At 40.9% G+C, this 22,999-nt stretch overlaps 1 protein-coding gene across 1 annotated transcript in view; it reads right to left on the bottom strand.

The window, feature by feature from the left end:
• The window catches only part of FAT4 (FAT atypical cadherin 4), a 241,366-nt gene that overhangs the window by 107,603 nt on the left and 110,764 nt on the right, over positions 1–22,999 (bottom strand). Inside the window, exon 3 of the mRNA XM_090034521.1 lies at positions 3,025–3,156. Coding sequence (XP_089890647.1) covers positions 3,025–3,156 — 132 coding nt within the window. The remainder of the gene's footprint in view (positions 1–3,024; positions 3,157–22,999) is intronic.

The following is a 22,999-nucleotide window of genomic DNA, read 5'->3' as shown; positions in this document are numbered from 1 at the left end:
TGGCCCCATGGCCCCACCCCCTGCCCCAGCTGTTCCCAGTGCACGCCTGTAAGCCCTACCCACCCCCTGCTGGCTCTACCCCATGCCACTGCTGGCTCGCAGGAACCAGGAGAGCAGGAGAGGGGAGCTTGCACACGTTGACAGCCACTGCCAACCACCGGCCTGTGTTGCCGCTGCTCTGCCTCCAGTCCCATATGCTCCCCCCAGTCCAACTCCATGCACCTTACCAGCACCACCCCTGTGGCACCACTGCCTCTCAGGTGTGAGGGAGCAGGGGAAGCTGCCACCACTGCACATCCAGCCACATGCAACCCCTCCCCACCGAGCTCCCCCTCGTTCCTCCCAGCTGTTTTCAGGGCCCAGAGGCAGAACACTGCCACAGTGCCCCACCCTTCCTGCTTCCCTCCCCTCCTCCTTTCTGCCACCTCCCCTTTCCTGCTGACTTTTGTCAGGGCCTAGTGGTGAGGCTAGAGCCTTGGGGGAAGAGGCCAGGCCAGTGCTGCGCTGTCAGCACCCTGCACTGCTGCTGACTTCAAGAAGCAGGGCAGGGAGTAGGGGCTCAGCCAGCACTGCTAGCCTCACCCACCACTCTGTCTGCTCCATTGTCACTGTCATGGCGGAGCCCTGCTGTCATCACCTCCTGTCTAGAACACTCTTGGAGAACTCTGATTGGTTGTTTCTGACAACTGATCAGAATGTGACTAAAGCATTATGGAGAGACAAACAGACAGACTAAGGCATTATACATGCATACGTACACACACACAGTACAGATAGGTTTTCTTTCTAGCATTTCTACTAAATTCATAGACACAAAAGTTTCATACTTGTAAAAGACATGTTAACAGAAGGAGAACACAATAAATATGAAAAAGAAAGGACATGCACATGTCCAATGCACATTTTTACCAATATGGGATATATTACATTAGCTAAGTTTGACTATAGAAAAGTTTGATGAATTACTATAAAAATGGTCAGATGCCATTAAGCAGGAAAAGGGTTAATCAACATATTTGTTTTAGCATGTAGGGTTTTTTTAATTAATTTGACATGATAGTTTAGTATTACTATAATATGTATGGTACATTCCTACTAATGTTGTAGTTTTTGCCACAGTCAAGAAAGTGAACAAAACCCTATGATTATTATTTTATAGGCTGATTTTCTATGGAAAATGAATACTTCAATTAAATAACTCACGAGTGGTAAGGTTGGAGTGATGCTGTAGCCGTGCTTGTCCAGGAGTTATGTGAGAGGCAACAATTTTTGTAGGAGATATCTTTTATTGGACCAGCTGCATGGTTGGGAGGTAAGACAAGCTTTCAAATCACCCACAATAATCCTTGCTTCTCACATACAAACACATATATCTCATACTCACAACCAACCTTTAATCTCCTTACTAAGTCACACACAGTCAAGTGCTTACTATCAATTGCTTGGAATACTTTCATTAAATTTGTAATGAATACTGAGGTGTAATGTGGTGGTAGCATTAAGGCTAGGGATAGGCATTCAAAAAGTCTGAGCCTGAATTGATTCAATCTTTGCATTAGTCTAACCTGGCTAGGCTAAATCACTTTGTAATTGTATAGACATCCCAGAAATGCAGGCACATGCCTGCAGTGGCTCAGACTAAAAGCCAGGGGGCACTAAAAGCTGAGGGGCCATGATGCTCTGATTAGGGAGGGGTTGCACCCACTTCTGACCAGCCCAGAAGGGAATTGATAACACAGTGTTTATCACCCCATTAAGAAAACAACAAAGGGACATTACCAGCTACCTGTAGATTTTGTCTTTATCTCATCTGCCACAGCATGTAGCCATCATGTGGTCTGCTCCCTAATGCTGAGAGGTGTCTGTGTCAGGCAAAGGGATTGGGGGAATCCCTGCTTAGCTGGGAGTGGGGAGTGGAGGGGGCGGGGAGCAGGGGGAAGCCAGTCAGGCACCTTCAGTCCCTGCCAGAGTTTCAGCCAGGGTGCAGAGGGGAGGGGCCAGCTCTGCTGTGGAGCAGAGTGCCCTGCCTAGCCCAAAGAGCATGCTGGGGAAGTCTGCTTTAATTTAAACCATCAAGAGGTCTGGGACAGACATTGCAGAAACTGGTTTGTGCCAAATCAGTTAAGTCTGACACTACATTCAATCAGGTTTATCTCAAACCAGTTTCAGCCATTTTCAAATTAGTTTATGAACACTGAATATCCATTCTCTTACAGGTTTAAACCAATTTCTGATCACTTAAACTTGTTTATGTGTAATGTCTGTTCCTAGCCCAAAGGTCTACAGATGGCAAAAAGAAACCGGATAGAAGTATCTAGATGAGGTCTTTGTTTTGTTTTGGTATTTTAATATGCTTCCTTTCCTTTTCTTTTTTGTGAAAGTAAAGTTCATAATTAAGAATATCTCTAAGAGTATTATGAAATCAGAGTGAAAGGACTGAGTTAAAGCTTTTTTAGTTCTCTAAATACATGCTGTGTTATCTCTCACATGGGTTATATTGTAAATGTTTGGATCAGGCTTTAGACTTTGGACAACCCATTGTTCACAGCTGTCTGGATCATAAATTACGGTTTCAAGCACTTCCCAATCAGTAAGTTATGACCTTAAACAGGAGTGAGCATGTCTAGGACTGACGTTATAGTTCAACTTGTGTGTCAGTTCCTCTCTGCAGATTTAAAAGATGCTAATTAATGCTGAACAGAATGGAATTGTCTATGACCCCTACAACCACCAATTAAAAGTTGATGTGGGAACATCAGCTCATTTCACACAAGCCAGTGAGCAGCCTTCAGATGATAGTCACTTTGGCTATCATTTTTGTGGTTCTGACATATCAGTTATATGATTAAAACAGTTTTATGTGATAATTGTAGTAGAAATAATATCATTCCTTCTTTGGGTCAAGTTCTTATTAAAACAGTACAGAATCTAGTTTAAAAATGTGTTATCAAAATGTTTTCTGGTTTTTTTTAACCTTTCTCAACTGGTAAAAAATGTATTCTTCAATAAGAATCATTCTCTTACCTCATCAGCATCCATGGCTGTTAGTTGCATTATTTTAGATCCATCTCCTATATTTTCTTCTACAGTTAGATCAAGCATATCTGTTGGGAATACTGGTGGGTTGTCATTAATATCCTGAAGTGTTATTTCCACCTACAGGCAAGGGGAAAAAAGGAAATGCATAGGTACTGTATTTGTCAGACACTGATTACACATTAGTACTGCATATCACCTAACCTTGAAAGAAACTGGATAAACTATGCTTAATGTAATGAATAAGTACATTCCCAAATAACAACAGCAACAAAAGAAAAGCCCCTAAGGACATTAAAATTCCATATTGTTATGAAACCCTCATAGAAAAACTTCTAACATAAATAAAGTTAATTTGACTTGTTGATAGCAACTGATTTAAAACGGTCTTAGTCTAGTTTATATTGGACAAGGTCCACTGATTGACTGTCATTGTAATCCCCAACATTGGCCCCAGGAGGATAGCTGCCAAGACCTGGGGCAGAAGATCATTCAAGCATTAAATGCTGCCTGACAAAGATGAGGTGGTGTAAAATTCTCTCTGAAATGTTTACTTATTGGCAACTCTCAGCTCAGGAAAAGCAGGGGAGGTGGGGAAACCCTTCCATTTTATATTAAAGAACATTCTGTTTTCCCCTCTTTTTAAATTCTTTTATAACTGGAAACACAAATGTTCCTCAAGGAGCCCATTTTAACATCTAGCTGCCCTGCCTCTTCACATCTAAACAAATTTTCTTTTCATATGTTGTGTTTATATATTTTACAAATATTAATGGTGGTGTCTGAGAGACCAGCCAGAGTTATTTATTCGTTGTTCTACATAAGCAAGATTGTTTAGTTCTCACAGGCTTGCTGTTGCCAATTTGAAAGGCTTTTGGGCTGATTTTCACTGTTTGCTGGGTACTACATGCAATGTTCCGATGAAGAGGGAAAGAGAGGACACAGCTGTTTTAAATCCCCACTAAAAGTAAAGGCTTCCCATAGGGCTCAAAAGATTAAGTGGTCACCAAAATCTGAAGACCACCATGAAACTATCAAGAAGACAGAGCAGTTGGAATAGTTTCATCTTTATTGTCCTTTAACAAGCAGAGGAAAGTAGACTGGTTAGCTAGGCAAAAAGAAGACCAAAGAGATGGATGACTTTTAAAAAACCAGATATTTAGATTGGCAGATAGAATAATAATTGTACTTCAGTTTCTCCCTTCCAATTGTCCACAAGGGATTTCCCCACACTTGATTGAAAACATATGGCTTAGTTTGGACTGGGTATAATCAATGCAGACGTCTCTGGTGATTGGAGATTTACCGTCTGTGGTTTATTCTAACTAATTCTAGTCACTTATGACATTTTCCTTTTAGATTCTGGTATCACTTCACACAAAGGCACACACTGACAAAGTCAGTTTTATTTGAACATGAGAACAAGCACCTTAGTGACAGGGGTTTGGATCTGTTTATTTTTCAGGAAACACCTGTGCCACTTCACTGTGTGCTTTATCTCTACCTAACTGAAGTCTGAATGTCACCTAATTTTAACAAGGCCTTCCCAACTCTGTTCATTTATACTTATCCAACCTACTCATCCTTGTTGCTGCTCTGTACCTCCACCTTTGTGCCAATTCCAGCTCCCTATGTGTCTACTCTTTCCAAAATTGCATCAAGTTTTCTCACATGCCATTGTTTGTGCCTGGTATGTTCTCCTTTAATTTTTAGTCCTACCTAATCTTCTTCAAATCTGTCACTAAACTTCTTTCTGACATGGTACATATGAGAAAACAGACATTTTAAAACCCGATGGATGTTTGGGCAAGATCATACCTGTCAATAAATAACACGTGCATGTACATAAAAAAAGCACGTGTTCAAATTTAAATATTTTATATTTTAACTGGAGGATTTATACATTTTCTAATCTTCCTTCTCCAAAATCTTCCTTCCTAACATCTCAGTGCTTCTATTTTTTGAGCTTAAGCACCAGTAAAGTGTAAAGTTTAATAACGGACTATGTTAGGCTCAACTACATGAAAGACAGATGGTAGAATTTCTTGGGATAATTGGGTGATCTTAAAAATATAAACTGCTATAAATCAGGAAATACTATGACAGTAAGCAGCAGTATTATTTATTAAAACAATTGCTGCCACTAATTCCATATCTTCTATTTGAAAAAATGGACCAAATTCTTGGAAAGAGGACTCAGCATTTCTGGACTAGATTCTCAGCTTCTCAGTCTTCAGGTCTAAAAGAACTATTAGTGACCTGGGAGATCTTTTCTCTGAAACAGGATAAAGTCTTAGTGAAAGAAGTGTTGTGCACTTGGTGAAGTAGAGGCAGCATGGGTTTATGAAGTGTTTTATAATCTAGAAGCTGCTGCCAACACAATTCTACATGAAGCTGTTGGCAGAAGGGGGCAAAGGCAGAGCTATACAGAGATTAGTTCTCCTCTGCGATGTGTGGAAACAAAACGCCTTGCAGAATCTCAGGCTGTGTAATTTTTAAAGGGCACTCTCCTGGTTCCTTCTGTGTTGCTCCAATTGAAGGAAGAATCTCTTCCAGTTTGTTTTTTAGTTTGTTTGAAAGTCATGGAAGAAAGTTTTCTTCTCGCCAAGGGAGGAAGCCTGATGTTGTTAGGGAACCTATATGATTGAAGATGGTGCAGACTGTAAGTGCAGATTGGACATAGGTGGGGCCAGAGGAAAAATAAAAACATCTTAGGAACCAAGTTCTGTAAGATGTTGTGTGCAGTGAGTTCCCATTATGTCCATTATGAGGACACTGAACACCAATTTTCCAAAAGGCATTGCAACTCTCAGCATTTGCCTGGCTTCTGTGTTTTCCAAAAGCAGAAAGCACAGCCTTGCATTAGGCAGGTAGGCTTCCAAAAAAATGCATGGGGAATTTGGGCTATCTACAATGTGGCAGCAGCATGCCCCAGCTGGGATTGCCCCAAGCATACCCCATCCAGTCCACCAGCTCCCCTTGGAGCACCTCAAACTTCTTTGAAAAGTCATTTTCTTTACCAACATCTGTTTGCTGTCAGAATTTATGTGCAGAGAAGTTTGTTAATGTACAGTTGTTTATTAGCACTGGTCTGCTGATACTCTTTTATTCCATTAAGGAAGATAACTGAATCATTTCATTCTGAATTATAAATGTTGCATGAGATTTACTTGTTGGGAGTGTAGATCAGTGGTTCTCAGCCACTTGCCAGAGTGCAAGATCCTTTGAAGGATGACTCAGGAGGTGTGAGGAGTTAAGCAGAAAAGGGCAGGCTAAGGTTTTCCCTTCCTGGCTGCTCTTCTGCTGCACCCACTCCCTGGCTCCTCTGCAAGGAGATAAGCAGTGTAATAAATACATTTGCTTTTAAAATGGGGTGCTACTCAATTCACAAGTTATGGAGGGTTGCTTTGAGTCTAATGAGAGATGCCTCCAGTCTAAAAAGGTCAAAAATCACTTGTGTAGCTCAGTTGCTAAACCTGCCAGTGCTGAGTCTCTTTTTATAGAAGATGAGCATTGATTTATTTAGGCCATATTTAATTTTTTGTATTTTGCCAATGGTAGATAAATGTCTCACAGGTTCATGCAACTCAGCCTGGCTATATCCATGGTCAAATTAAAATTTCTGATCATAGTAGTTTGGATAGAGAAGGCTGACATTAACTATAATACAGTGTATCTACAATGTCATAAACAATTACTATAATTAAAAGGTCAAGGGGATACATTTTCCAAGAATGAAACAGTCCAAGAGGTTCATTTCTAGAAGACTGTTGCAATTCCGGGGTAATTAATTGCAAAATGGGAAAAGGACATAGGAGGAATGAAAGATAAAGGATTGCTATATTTTTACCTGCCAGTCAAGTCTTGGCCCTTGAACTGGTAAAGCTAAAGCTTGCTGTTGTTCTAGTAAAACTATTAGATTTCAGCAGCTAGAGTTTCAAGGTACAGCAGCTGTGCAGCTCTGAAATTTATTTATTAATACTATGTGTCTCATGTACAGCTAATGTTTCAGCTACAGGTGACATATCACTACCAGAAACCAGTTTCACAATGAGCGATTGTTCTTTGTAAAAATTATATGGAAATACCTTTCAACTTTGGGCTCTTTCTGAGTAACAACTTGGTACTGCTGAAAGTAATTTCTGATCTCAGTGTTGCTATAACTTACCCAAAGTAGAGCAGCCAGTATGTGGAAACAAAAATGGCTATGATTATGGTGTACCTAGTCAACTGTAAAAATAAATCAGATCACTGGCATTCAGGATGATTAAAGAAGAGTAACATTAATAGGTGACTGTATCTTATCATCACTATTCAATACAAAACAAAGCATCTATTTACATACTGAAGCTCCACTTAAAATATGGGAACAGAACTACTCCACAAGGAAAAATAAGAGAGAGAACAGTAAAAACAGATTGAGACTACAAAAATATTAGGAATATTTATAACAGATTTTATGTTTCATCTGCATTTTACCTGAGCTGAATTAGTCTCACCATTTTTTACAGTGACAGTTTAAATCAGAAGATAGTTTAATAAAAATACCAAAGCCTTTCACTAAGTATTCACTAGGCAACAGGTGGGAAATAAAAAAAATAAAAAAAAGATAAAATGCCTAAACCAGCATATATGTCTACCCTACTAACCACCTTTCCTTTTCTTACCTGCTCCCTACTTCTAAATTTAGGGAAAATGATCTCCCACGTGTCTTAATTGACATTTCAGGTTCCTCCTTTTTAAAAATGACCACTTGTTATTACCTAAATAAAATTCAGGAATCCTCAAGTGAAAAATCTTGACGTCCATGTATTCCATAGGCTTGAATGGGAACCTCAATCCCTGTACACCTCAGCTTTTCATTTATAAATGTTATAGATGTTTTCATTATAAATGTTTGAGATTTAGTGTACAAGAAAAACAAGATGGAACTATGACACTGGCACCAAAATGTACTGCCACCCTTGACAGTACTCTGAACAAATGTATTGTAGATAAAAATTAACAAATCAGACAGATTACTCTGTCTTTCTAAACAGTGCAGTGCAGAAATGCAAAGATGTGAAGATTCTCAAATTGCTGCTAATTCAAGTATATTCACAGTTTATGAAAACAATAAATGAGGCCTGCTTCTTTATTATGCCACATTTCTGCCTCCTAAAACAATGCCATATATTCAGATTCTACAAATGTCTTTTTTTTTTTGGTCCTGTTTCACTCCCACTGAACTCATATAAATAGAGGCTGAAGAATTAAGGAAACATTTACTATGGAGAAGAACACTCAAAAGCCCATTAACAAAATTACTTAATTAAAAGCCACCACAAGGTACTTCCTATATACTTCCAATTAATAAATTTCTCACTGTCAAGAGTTGGTAACATTCTAACACTAATAAAACAACCCTGTCCCTACAGCAGAAGGTTCATCCATCTTCAAGAGTCTCATTGTCCCTCTTATTGCTGTGACAGGCTATGGTCTTGAAAGTAGGAGTATTATTTACTACCTAAATTAATCTCTTGATTTTTTTCCCTTTAAACAAATTTACAGCATATTATACCTTGGGGGAAATAGGTAGGCAAAATACAAATATATGAGGTCTTTTCTGCATTCTAACAAATTTTAGTGAAAATGTCAACTCTAATAGGTAAAAATAAAGATGACAGATGATATTAACCTGACAAAAAGAAAATATATCCAATTTATACACATACTCTACACCCAATTAACCTATTCCTACACTCACGTAAAATAAAATAATCCTCTGAAAAAAGGAACAGCAAATGTATAGAACTACTCTGCACTCAGTTAACCCATAACTACACCAATTTACAATAATTAACCAACTGATTAATCAGTTCCTGATTGCATTGATTGGTTCTTTTACTCTAAAACTAATACTTTTGCTGAATTACATACCCAACATAAAATGGGTTAATGTTAGGGGTGTACTGATAAAGATTTTCATGGCCAATACCGATAGCCAATGATTAACCAACCATATCAGCCAATGCTGATCCAATAACCAATTATTTACTAATACTGCAAGGCATTTTAAACTACTGACACAAACCTCTTGTCTTTGTTTTGCATTTATAACACACATACCGGCCTGCTCCAGCCCTCAATGTGGAAGGCGGTGACCACCTTATTCCCATACACATTGCCCACTCACCCATGGCTCCTACCTGCAGCCCCACTCCCCATGCAGCCCATGCTGCCATTCCAGAGAGTGCTGGGGGTATTTAGAGCCCAAAAGCATGTTGCTGCCATAGCACTGGTGGGCCTCTACAGTCACTTTATTAAAAATCAAAGTAGAGTCACCTGTGGAAAGGCAACTGATTTTCTTTATTTATATATTGTTGCATCTTGCTGTATTTTTTTCATTTGCTGTGATATTCCATGAAAGTGTCTAGAGATACCATCTAATCCAAAATCAATATATTGTGCATTGCTGAAAATTAATGCCAGAGCACTCATTTGGCAAATTTCAGAATGGAGGAGGGTCAAAAGTGGGGTCCTCCAGGGATATGTGCAATCCCAATTGTGGACCCAATTTTGTTCAATATTTTCCATAGGTGATCTGGAAATGGGGAATGCAAAGTGAAATCATCAAGTTTGCAGATGATGACAAGTGATTCTGGGTAACCAAAATAACGAGCTGACAGAGAAGAGCTGCAGGAAGATCTCAGCAAGCTGAGTAGGCAAAAAATGGCAGATGAACATAAGTGTTGACAAATGCAAGATAATTCACATGGGCAAAAATAACCTCAACTACACATACACAATGCTGGTTTCTGAGCTAGCTTTTATGGTTAAGAAAAGATATCTTAAGAGTTACTGTAGACAGTTCTCTAAAACCTTCAGCGCAATAAGCTCAGTGAAGAATGCCAGTATAATTTGGGCATCGTTAAGAAAGGAACTGAAAACAAAATGGAGAACATCATCATGCCATTATATAAATCCATGGTGTGCCCAAATCTTGAATAGGGTATGCAGTTCTCATTTCCACATCTGCAAAAGGATGTAGTAGAGTTGGAAAAGGTACAGAGAAGGACAACCAAAATGATAAGGTTGTGGAGCAGTTCCCATACAAGGAGAGACTAAAAAGGTTAGGATCCTCAGTTTTGAAAGGAAAAGTCTGAGGAGGGATATGATACAGTTCTGTGAAATCATGATGGGTGTGGTCAAAGTGAACAGGGAACTATTTTTTACCAAGTCCCAAACAACTAGAAATAGGAGGCACCCGCTGAAACTAGCAGGAGACGGATTTAAAACTATCAAAAGAAATGTTATTTAGGCAATGTGTAGTTAACTTGTGAAATTCATTGCCACAGGAAGTGGTAGAGGCAGATAGCAGAGCCAGGTCCAACAGACTAGACCAGGAGCAAGCAAAATATAACCCACAGGTCAGATATGACCCCAACAAGAGATTTTGTCCTGGCCATGGAGGTCCTTCAGCTCTGCCCAGCACAAGTGCAGGGGAGAAGCTTGGGCTATGGCACGTGCAGCCAGTCCCACCACCTCTGGGTGCACAGCAGAGTTGGGGTGGTGTAGCAGCTGAACTCACTTTCCAGCAGCCCCCATAGTGCCAGCTCCTTCCAACTGCCACTGTCAGTCTCAACCTTCACTGCTGGAGCTGGCCCCACCGTCCAGGTACCCTGGCCAGTCCATCTCATCATCACCAAAGGTGCTGGCAGGCAGGGTCTTCATGCAGGCAGGGTGTGGTTAGCAGGGTGGATAGGGATGGGGCCGTGGGCCAGTGGGGAGTGGCATCAGGAAGCAGGATGCCACTCCCCAGCCCCCCGTGATCCCATCCCATCTGTCTAGCTATGCACCTTGCCCATATGGGGGTAATGAATATAGGTAGATAATTCTAGATATATTTGGTTCAGTGCTTTCCCTCTAAAGCACTCCTGATGGTTTCAATGACACAAAACTAGACTAACTACTAGTCTGACCTAGTATGGCACTTTTTATGTTTACCCTTAGATTTTATGTCATTCTGCATGACAGAAAATTCAAGGAGCTCCACAACAGGAGATAATTTTGGCTTGTAGCCTGAAAGTTCTTTTCATGAGAAAAGACAAATGGTTACATCCACTCCTTATCTTTGTAAAACACCTAAATAAGAAAATAATAAAAAAGGTAATTTCAGCTCCAGTACATTGATGCATCCTACAACAGAATTGGCCAGGACTATTTATTCCTCTTTATACTTGTAGGAAACTGTACTGACATGCATAAACTCACTGAATATTCACATGAGTGAAGTTATGTACGTTACGTTTGCTGGATTAGTGCTTTACTTTCACCGTGAAGTCACAAAAGCAACATTGACACGTGGTTTCCTCCTTTAAAGAGAAAAAACTGCATTTTTTCACAGCAAATGGAAACCTGGATCGCTGGTAAACATACACACCATAGGGCAAGCTGGGAAATGCAGTTCTACGAGCAAAATCCCGGACATTTGCTCATATTTAAAAAAAACGCTGAGATGGAGACTGTAGAACTGAAAAAGAGGACAACTTTGGGAAAACCCAGACATATGGTAACCGCACCTTTAGATATGCCTAACTCTCTCCTTTGACTGCATGGGAAACACAGGAACCTATACCTATTCTGAGTCAGTGTATTGGGATAAGTTGTTGAACTACACTTCCTGTTGCCAAGAGAATGAAAGGTAATTTCTGGGCATTTTGCTTTTACAAAAGTGCATTCCCGATCTATGATCACTACTCCTTAATGTTTTTATGATATAATTCAACTCATTTTGTAAACATAATGCATCCCCCCCATTAAATAACCTAGGAGAATAATATAGCTCATATGACTCAAAACATTCTTAATACTCTCCTATGCAGATTTTACTCTTAACTGTAATATTTTGGATTTTAGATAGGTGTTTAATTTTTTTAAATTTTTTTTGAGATTTTGAAGTAAAATACAATATTTTTAAGGCATTTGTTGACATTCCAAATGTTACCTCATTTTTAAAACGTAACATAAAAAAAAAGCACCAAAGAACACATTGATTTCGCAAACCCAAATGTTTTACTGACATTCAAGCATAACAATTAGATTTAAGTTTGCTTTCATTGTTATGTAACACTTAAACAGAAAACTAGGCACTTTTTGTGCTTTTAAATCATCTCTATTCTAACCAATAATAATGCTAATGTTGCAAAAAGGAGGTGCCATAATTTGTTTCTTTTCTTTTCTTTCTTTAGGTGACTTCTGGGAATTACTCTGCCTGAAGTCTGGATTAAATGTTTCACTGTATCCACAACACTTCATCATGTTGCATAGCCAAAATCTATTATGGTCTGCAAGTGACTCATACTTTAGCTATGAGAAGGCCATAATACAGAACATTTTACATAAAAATGCCAAAAAGGTTGGTAATTTAATCTTGATTCCAAGTAGGTATGCAAGGTCTTTGACTTCAGCATATGTTTATTATGCAGACAATAAGGCGTTGTCTGGAAATGTGTTACCTACAGTGGTTACATTCAACTTCTGGAGAAATGAAGAGATTGTCCAGATGATACCAACACATAAAAGAATAGGTATGTTGTTATGAGAGATCAGCAAGTGCTATTTTTAATGCAGACTTATAATACAATTTAGTTGTTTATGCTCTGAATGCATCCGTTCTTAGATAAAGTGCCCATTAAAATCAATGTCATGTGAGTATAAATTTTTAGACAGTAAATAAATGTGTCTAATAAACATCTTTAAGATCATGAAAACAAATGCGTAAACACTGCTGTATATACAGATATTATTTGTACCACATAATCCTAGCATGCAACCATAAATAATGTTAGAAGACAACAAAAATCTATTCTGGTATGTTGGTGAATGAAATAAACACTTGATACTTCCCAGTCTGAAATCCCAAAGATTCACAAACTGCTTCCCAAATTTACTTGCATGATTTAAACCAACTCCTTCACATGTTGGATACTCTGTCAAATCAATTCATGCAAAGATTTATTGTGATGTTGTATTAAGTACTCTAGGGCAAAGAGGAAGGAAGTGTCAAAGACTCAGATCGAGGCACCATTTCAGCTTTGTTATAGACCATTATGGCTCTGTTTCAATTACTAATTATCTATTACTCATGCATGTAACATGTATGCAGCCATGGCTGACTATTTCTCAAACAAAGGAGATTACTTCTATTAATCTTAAACCACAAAATGTCTCCTAGCAGTCAGCAGCATGTGTTCCTGGGAGTAAAATGTGTTCCTTACCAGAAAAGAAATATGTATGAACAACAAGCAAGTCTAGGGACTTGCCAGGCTTGCAAGAACAGCTAAGTGAGGACAAGACAGAGTTAGCTGAATTCTTGATACTGAAATGATTTTGAAAGCTCCCTGAGCGTGCAGTGATATAAGAAAGAGTTGGGCTTTGTGAGCTTACTCTGCTGTTTGAAAATTTAGAACTAAAAAGGCAAAGCAAGTCATATTGCTATTTCAGCTTTTCCTGAAATCAATAATGTTTAAGATAATTGTTTAAGTGCCATAAAATTTATTGCTTTTCTTTCTCTTTCTTTTTTTGAAAGCCTAGACTCAGATATAACTGAAGAATTAGGACTGGGTTTAAGAATGTAATAGTTAAACTTTGAGAAATTTAAATTCAGATGCTACAGCTTTCTCAAAAATATAAAGCAACACAAGTACAACAGTATAGATCAGAGCATGGCACATGAAGCCATTTTGCTTGGTATGCTACAACTGGTCCCAACTAAGAGTAGGCCCCTGCCACCAGCCACCAAGCCCACCAGGGCTGCTTGCAGCAGGCGATGGGGGAGGCTGCAAGCTCTGCTGAGAGTAGCCCAGGCTCCATGGCCAAGGGCTGGGCCAGAGCCAGGGCTGCTTATAGCAGTCACCTGCAAGGCTGCAAGCGGCTGCACCAGCATCCAGTCCTGGCCTGGCTTGCTGCCAGCAGTGGCTGCACATGTACCTTGGGGAGCATGGTGTGGAAGGGGTCAGTCAGGGCTGTACTTGCACAACAAGGATCAGGCCGCTCAAGGCTCCCCTGACATTTGCCTCTGGCATGCCAATATCTTTTATGTCAAGGCTGCAGGAGTTTTTGGCATTCTGCCCACAAACATTGCTGAACCCTGGTGTATATACAGAACAGAAATAGCCCTCAATGGCAAATTAAGAATAAAGTAAAATGAGCTGCACAAAAAATAAAGCAATATATCAATGCCACAAATATTTTTGTCTTTGCATCCCATCCCAAATGGAAACATACCAAAATGCAGAACATTTTGATGGTATCGTTCAGTGAACAATACCCTGAGTTTAATTAATACTCCTCCGAAAAGCTCTGTTCAAATAAAGAGGGTGAAGATGAAACTGTTTCAAAAGAGCCTAACTATATAAAAAGCATTATCCATTTTATTACAGTTTTTGGCACCTTTAAAATAGAATGAAGACATCTAGAAATTAATTATTAAGAGATACAGCCATTTCCCACTGTTTTATAACCTTTATTAAATCCACCCACTTCCAGTTGACCTCCACAACCCATCCAATCTTAGTTTCACACCCAAACATATCCAAAAACATATGAAAATGTTAAAAAAGTGACCAGGGACTCAGTTGTAAAATGGATTATGTGCCTCTGTATGGAATGAATCAGCTTCAGAGGCTACTGTTCTCTACTCAAGTCAGAAGAGCTGTTGTGGAGAGGCTGCTTCCAGCTGGGGAGGGAAACAGTTGCCAAGGTCAGAGATTGGACAGAGACTTCTTTTCTGCACCTGACACTCAACATAACTGGAAAGGGAGGCTGTGGCAGGTATACAATAGGTCACTTGTTATCTGGAGCAAAGAGAAAGCTTAGAATGTACTGCAACTCTTCAAAGATGAAGAGGATTTTTTAGTGACATGATGCATTAGTGTAGTTTGTACAGCAAGTTAAAGTTCAGTGTAACTAGGGCAGGGAGAATCAGGCCAACTATTAAGCGGTCTCCAGAGCCACTCCCCACCCTACCCCACCCCAAGAAGCTTTGCCTGACACATGCAGCCCTACACTGCTGCTGCATAGCACTGCACCCAGCAGTATCTAGTTATGCCTCTAACTTACATCAATTAGTCAGAGACAGCTTGGGTATGTATGGTAAAACCTGTCATAAAATCAAACTGGAGTCGCCCCAGCCCTGAGGAAGCACCCACAGAGAACTCCTCTCACACTGCCTCCAGATATACTGGCTATGCAAGGAGAGGGATTGTCTTAGTAGCTGCTCAGCACCTATGTGTACAGGAGAACTGAGGTATGATGCTGCTTCTTTCAGACTCTTCTCCAGGCTTCTCTGTGGTATCTCAGGGGTGTAAGGCTGGAAACAAATGTTAACTTTGTGCCACCATAAAAAGTTTTATGGTGGCACAAAGGCCAAGCAAACAAATGCCCAGAGCCCTTCTTGGCAAGGGATAGACATTAAAAAAGCCTGAGCCTGAACTGAATCAATCTTTGCAGGTTAATTTAGCCTGGCTGGGTGGAACTGGTTTGTAACTGGACAGACATTCTCTCTGGACTGAGGAAATTCAGGCACATGTCTGCAGTGGTTCAAGCTAGAAGATGAGGGGCAGTACAGCAGCCCTCCCTTCCCTTCCACAATGCTAAACTGAGGGGGAACATGGCCAGGCCCCAGTGGTACGCTCTGACTAGGGAGGGGTGTAAACCCCCATCCTGCCTGCACCATCCCAGAAGGAGGACTCCTGAGAGGGAGGGATCCCTGTTTCAGCAGCAAAGAATAAGGTGGGGTTAGGGCAGGGGGAAGCCAGGCAGACCCTGCTCTGCGGTCTGTGCCGAGCTCCAGCCGGAGAGCAGAGGGCAGGGGCCAGCTTTGCTGTGGAGCAGAGAGCCCCGCCCAGCCCAGAGAGCATGCTGGGATGCTGGGGGTGTCTGGTTTCTCTTAAACCAACAAGGGGTCTGGGACAGACATTACATAAACCAGTTTTATCCAAATCAGTTAAGTCCGATACTACATTCAACCAGGTTTACCCTAAACCGGTTTCAACCATTTTCAAACTGGTTTACGTGTGCTCAACATCTGTTCTGTTACAGGTTTAAGCCAGTTTCTGATCACTTATACCAGTTTGTGTGTAATGTCTGTCCTTAGGCCTTGAGCCAGAATTGCCCAAAGTTGTGGTGGTGACAGTCGGTGATATGAATTTGGGCATTTTTTTTTTTCCACTGGATGCCTGTTTAATTTATGGTGGGAGAGCACATGCAGCCCAAAGGATGCAGAAGCAAGCATTCCCCTTCCAGAGTATATAGGATTGGGCCCCAACAGCCCCACTGCTTCCTCCCCAAGCTGTCCCATTCGGCAGAAGCACACCCCAGGAATCTGCTGGCAGGGGATACCCCAAATGCAAATATCACACTACTATGCCCTGACTCAAAGAGTGTACCTTGGGAAATGGGGGAACTCCAAGTTCCTCAGCTGAAGGTGTGTGATCCCAAGAATCCCCTAATAGCAGATTGTTCGGGAGCATATATCATGCTGCTGCACCCCAGTTCAGGGAACATGTCTGCAAATGCAGAATCGCAGGGGCTCTCCCATTTGCAGTGAAGCACCCTAAGTTCTGGCACAACAATGAGATATCTCTGTGCCTGGGGAATCCCCTACTGGGAGATTCCTGGGACAGGAGCCAGCAAGCAAGAAACTTGGGGTTCCTCCATTTGTAGTCGTTCCACAGGTTCCAAGCCCTGGAACCCAGAAACATCAGGGACCCAAACCTGCTAGACAATTGACAACATCCAAAGAAGTGGATCCCAGCATAACTGATGCTGTAATAAAAACATTGTGTGATTTTATCCTAAGGCAGTATCTGTACTCCCTGAGTGCTGAGAACAAAGGCTGTAATTCTGCCTGGTGTTTCAATGGACCACAACAAGGAAGAAACCCTAACATGCCCATCCCTACAGAATCTGACCCTTAATATAAAGATATGTTCTTGAAGGACACGTCATTCACCTAAATAAAAGGTGGGGGTTTTCTTATAGACACGTACTTACTGTCCTGCAACTAACATTACCTCTGGTCCAAAAAACCTGTTTTAATCACCTACCAAACTGATACAAACACTTGGCATATGCTTTCTTACAGGATCATTTTGGGATCAACTACCAACATTTTATACATTTGGTAACCATCTATTTTATCATTTGTATTTAACTGAATGAGGTATATGTCCATTTAATAATGAATGGATTGCACATTACCGTCCAGTTTACTGTTCTGATTTCACACCAAATAATTCTGAGAAAGGATCATGCACTGGGATAGTAGGCAGTCAAAGTTGACCACAATAGGATGAAGGCACTCTGGCAAGAGAGTCAGAAGGTGTGATATAAAATGTATTGCTATGGTAATTTAAGAGAACTTGGATTTTGTCTTGTGGTGAGAGGGAATCAATGATCATGGTCTAGATGCTGCATGATGTCAGTGTTGCTACTGGGGATTCACACTGGTGTAACTGAATGTAAAGTATAGAGTAGAACAGGGGTGGACAATTATTTCGGGGGGAGAGCCAGTTACTGAGTTTGGCAAGCCATCAAGGACCACATAACAGCCAGCCAGGGGCAGATAAATATTAATTTTCTAAATTTTTTAGGAGCCCCACAGGCCAGATAGAATGGCCTGGTGGGCTGCATTTGGCCTGTGAGGCGCATTTTACCCACCCCTGGTGCAGAAGGACCAGGGGAGGAGGTAAGAAGGGGAAGTGGAAAAGTCTGCTACAATAGGAATGACTATATAACAAGAAGAGGACTGTGGGTGAAAGGGAAGGCAGAAGTGGTATGATACGTAGTATGAGAGAATAAGTGACAACATGAGGAAGTTCAAGTGTGGAGAGAAGAAAAATCCTAGACAGAGCATATGGCTTTTGTACTGTTGAATTTGACAAGGGGCTTTAAATTAGATGTCTGGAGTTCTACAGTTGTCACCTGGGAGAATCAAAATTTCTCAGTGGAATTAGAGCAGTTTTTAGCTCACAGTTGTTCGGTTTTGCAAAATAAATAAATGAATGAAACACACACAATAAACTAAATGAAATGTAAAACATGGCAGCTTAGTTTATTTGGGCAAAATAAGAACCCAACTATTCGACTACATTAATCTCATCATTTGCATCTGAAATTTGTATCCTAATTTTTAAAAAATGATAAAGCTTGTTATTCATAAAAAAAGTGGCTTCTCAAGGGACTTCTCACTCACCACCAATAACAATTAACCGGTGGAGTAACCCAGAGACTTTTAGGAATTCTAGTAGATGGATTTCTCCCCACCCTCTGAAAAGCTCATAAAGCAGACACTGAACACCCAGAATCCTGTATCAATAAGAACTAGTGAAATCTAAGGTCAGTTGTACTCTAAAAATATATTTGTACAGTAGTGAAGGAGTTGGCAAACTATGTTCACTGCATCCAGCCTGTGGATTCATTTGATCCAGCCCAGGATGTGCGGCTTCAGGAGTGGATTGACCCAGTTCAGGAAAGAGGCAGGTACTAGGACCCTGCTGTGGCTTTTCCCAAAGACAGCACAGAGAAAGTGCTTGCCACCAATGCTTTTCCCCACCATAGCATGGGGAGTGTGTCTACAGCCAGGCAGGAGAAAACAAATCCTGATGAAGTTTCTTACTGTTGTAGGGAAGACGACTGGACATAGTCACTCCCTGTGTCACCATGGGGAAAAGTGGCAGCAGTGGGCACTTTCCCTGTGTAGCCACTGGGGAATTGGTGGCAGTGGCTGGGTTCTAGTGCCTACCTACACTACAGAGGCACTAGACCAGATCCAGCCTGTGAGGCAATTTTATCCAGCCCGTGGGCACCTGCTAATTAACTGCAGCCTGCCCAGCCCACTCGCTTTGCTGCCGCTCCCACCCACATGTGTTGGAGGGCCCTGTCCAGTGTGCAGAGGTTCCAGGCAGGCTGCTAGTGCCACTGCTGCAGAGTTTGGCCAGCCCACCGCTATCATGCTGGGCTCACATGCAGGTCCTAGGATTTGAACGCCACCAGGGGGAAGCAATCTGACTTCCCTGCTGCCATGTGCAGCTCCTGCAACTCTGCCAGGAAGCAGAGAGCAGGGCTCCCTACCACTTCCAGCAGAGTCCCAGGAGCTGCATAGTATCATAGTACTTTGGGTCAGAAGGGACCTAAACAGATCATCAGGTCTGACCCCCTGCCCCAGGCAGAACCACATGTGGCAGCAAGGAGCAGGGAAGGCAGCTGGCTCCACAGAGATTTCCCTTGATGGCATGCAAGTCCAAGGGGCTGCACATGAGCCCCATGTGATAGAGGTGGCCTGGCCTGGCTTTGCTCCTTGCTGCCATGTGCAGCTTCCTGAACTGGCTGGAGCCATGCACCACTGGATGGCTGTGCCTGTGCACGCCATGAGCGCACAGAGGGCCACCGCTTGCTGCTTCTGCCATTGGCATCAGGGAGGGGCGTGGAGGGCTCTCCACATCTTCCCACCCTCCCTCACAGCTAACACACTCACCCCATGCCCACATCCCCCCTAAATATACACACATCCACACCCCCAATATACCCTACACCCCCACACAGCCGTACCCCTTCAGAAACATCCAACAACCCATCATACACACACACCCCACAGCCACACACACACAATATATAGGAGTAAGATTATTTTGAGCTATTATGAAATCATCTCTATGTATACTATGTAAACACACATAAATCAGGAAAAAAATATTTTTTGACATAAAATTAAAATACTTTATAGTATTGTTACTTTACTGTATACTGTTAGTATACAATTTGGGTTTTTTACAGTTCAAAGATGGCGACTCCCCCCCACCACCAAAGGAGTACTTCTGGGGGCAGAGGGGAGGGCCTTCTAATGGCAAAGGTCACTAGGGGAATGGGACTTCTGGTCCCAAGATGGTGACCAAGGGGGCAGGGTACCCATTGCAGTCCTCCACAACTCACCAAAACTCATTAAGCAGCCCTCCTGCTCAAATAATTGCCCACCCCTGTACTAGCCCATTTCTAACCTGAACTGCATCAAGCTGGCCACTGCCTGGAAAGGTTGCCAAACCCTGGTGTAATGCCAATGAAGCTCTTCTTCTTGAGTCACCTGGAAATGGCCACATCCACCATTTAGAAGGGTAAGTAACAATGGGAGATGAGGGAGATTCAGCCAAGGATGTTTCTATACAGAAGAGGATATAGAAAACTTTCCAGTCACAAGTTCAGTTGCTCCTGCTTCACTGTTTCTCTGGTTCTTCCAACTCTGCAGAGTCCCCTCACTTGGTCTGTCACTAAATCAGAGAACAACTGAGTATGTCACATGAGGACACATGCACATACACATGCTCAACACTGGCTTGTGTCTCTGTATGAACACAGAAAGTATCACTGTAGGACCTCAGAATAGTAAAGATAAAATAGATTACAGTGCTCTACATTTCTATTTACTGGAAAAAAAGTGATTTTTTTAATATCACACTTAGAAAATGGTCCACAAGCCTCTTCTTTTTTCGAGGCAAGAACATGCTGAATGCCTTTGAGTCACAGGACAAGTAGAACTATATACAGAAAGCTCTGTGGGATTGGCCCCTCAATGTATTTTTGTATTCTTGCTCTAAGAGATGGTATTAGATATCCTTTGCCTGAAAGTCTCAGTGGGAATGCTGATTACTACATTCCCTAACTGCAAATTGCAGTCCCCTGAAGAGGTTCAACAGCAGATGCTGTTGGAATCTGTCATTTATCTTTCTTCAAAAAGTACTGAAAATCTCCCTAAGGACATTCCTTTTGCATAGGGCATATACACAATGCTGCTAACTCTTTGTTTGTCAAGCAAAAATCAAAAGATACTGACAAGACAGCGGGACCATATTTTTATCCAACACCTGGCAGACAGACCCTACTGTACTGGGAATAAGTAGGCAAGGAGAGAGGCTTGCTGTTTAAAAGTGATTAACACTGACACTATCTTTGTATGAATGAGTGAGTGGGCAGTCTGAATAATCTGGTTATGTTGAGTCTCTGAATTCTGAAATGCCGGAGTTCACTGTGCATCTTAAGGAGAGAGTGCCCATTCTGTTTTGAATGTGGAGTTTTCTCCATTCTCCTTTGTCTTTTTACTTCTATGTTGGATTGAAATGACAGAACATGGTGACACAGGGCAAAATAACTAAGAATGATTAAAACTTTATGATCTATTTACACGGAAGCAGTCAGACAAACAATTAGGTACTATGCAAAAAACCCAGTCTCCCTGGGTGAGCTGGTGATCAGTAGCTCCATGTATATGACTCAAAATGGGGATCCCAGAACACCTAAAACAAGTACATGCTGCTCAGAGAAACACAAACTTATTTACAAGTTCTAATATAAATCTCATCATTTCTCAAAGAGGACATGCTGTCTATATAACTGATCCATACCTGCTCCTACAGATTTCTTTTTTTCTTTTTTTTTTTTTCTCCTGAGGGTTCCACTTCCACCAGGTGGATATGGAGAAGCTAAACATAATGTTAGGTGGTATAGTTTATATCAGCATAATCATATGTCCCTTTCCTGGGACATTCTATCACTTCTGCTGGTTCAATTTACAAGTATTTTCCCCCCTTTTTCTGCACAACCAACAGATGGGCAAACAGCATTTTAAAAGAACCTGATATCATGGGATAGTTACCTAAAGTAAGCTATCTATGGTATCAGAAATATTATCATCGTTTAAGAACTATTCTACATCCCACACAGGCATTATTAGGAAGGATGGCTAGTTTTGTTCATACAGCCCAAAATGTCTGCATACCTTCAGTCACATCTAGGACAATTATGTGGTTTGATAATCTTAGTACACTTTAAATAAAAAGTACTGGTGTTTCTATACATCTTCATTTCAGTCTGGCAGGAAGCAGAAAAACCACAGGAGGACCGTTCTCATGATATTTGCAGTCCAACTGAAACCAGAATGGCTTTCCTGGCTACATTTCCAGCCTGATGTCCTGACCAAAGACATCCAGCTATTCTTAGTATTATAGTACAATTATTATCTTGGACATGCCAAACCTTTGATCCTTTGCAAGTTCACCACCACTGGTCATTATCACAATTTCCAACTTTATAAAAATACATGAGAAGATTTCCATTGGTCCCAAGAACATCTCTCACAACAGCAGCTGCGGGTTCTCAGCATTGCTGAAAATGAGGATGACTATATCTAAGTACCACGACAAATCAGCTGGAATACATTTAAACATCTCAAGGAACATACAGCCTAAAAGAAAATTAGCTTATATTTATTATGGAAGACTAAAAACTACAATCTGTTTCTTAAATGTTTTCCTTTGTTTTGCACTTTTGTCCTTCATGAGTGATAGTAAAGCCTAATACCTTTAACATGATCTTTTGTTTCTTTGTGATGTGGTAGATCATAAATTCCCTAAAGTGTCAAATATCATTTCCAATTGATCTCCTAGTTAAATTGCAATGGTATGGATAAAAGTGACTTTCAACTGACCCACGAAGTTCTGCACAACGAGTGTAACAGCTACCATTATTTCAATATACTTTCAAGGTTACAATATTTTAACTCCTACAGAAATTCAAGGGCATAAAGTACTTTTGAGAACAAATGTGAGTGTTTTAAAATGCCCTATGTTATATAATATTATAAGTAGAAAAAGTGGGAGATATGCAGCAATCTATACATGAATACATATGATAAAGATATCATAAATCTCTTCTTCATAAAGAAATGTCAACCAGTTATCTTGGCATCTTAAAGAGATATTGTTGGTAAATGTGGCATTTGAGGGTTTTTTAATTTTTTGGTTTTTCTCTCATCAAAAACTCCTCAGAATTACTTAATCCTGCTAGAGACTATGGTGAAAATGTTGTCTATTTCATAAAATAATGTCAAATTTCAGAGCAACGTAAAAATGACAGTCCAGCTATGAAACTC

This window comes from Crocodylus siamensis, chromosome 2, assembly GCF_052110815.1.
Source record: "Crocodylus siamensis isolate JL-2025a chromosome 2, ASM5211081v1, whole genome shotgun sequence".
In the NCBI taxonomy this organism is placed as follows: Eukaryota; Metazoa; Chordata; order Crocodylia; family Crocodylidae; genus Crocodylus; species Crocodylus siamensis.
The sequence above is the reverse complement of the archived record's forward strand: the minus strand, read 5'-3'. Positions and strand labels throughout refer to the sequence as shown.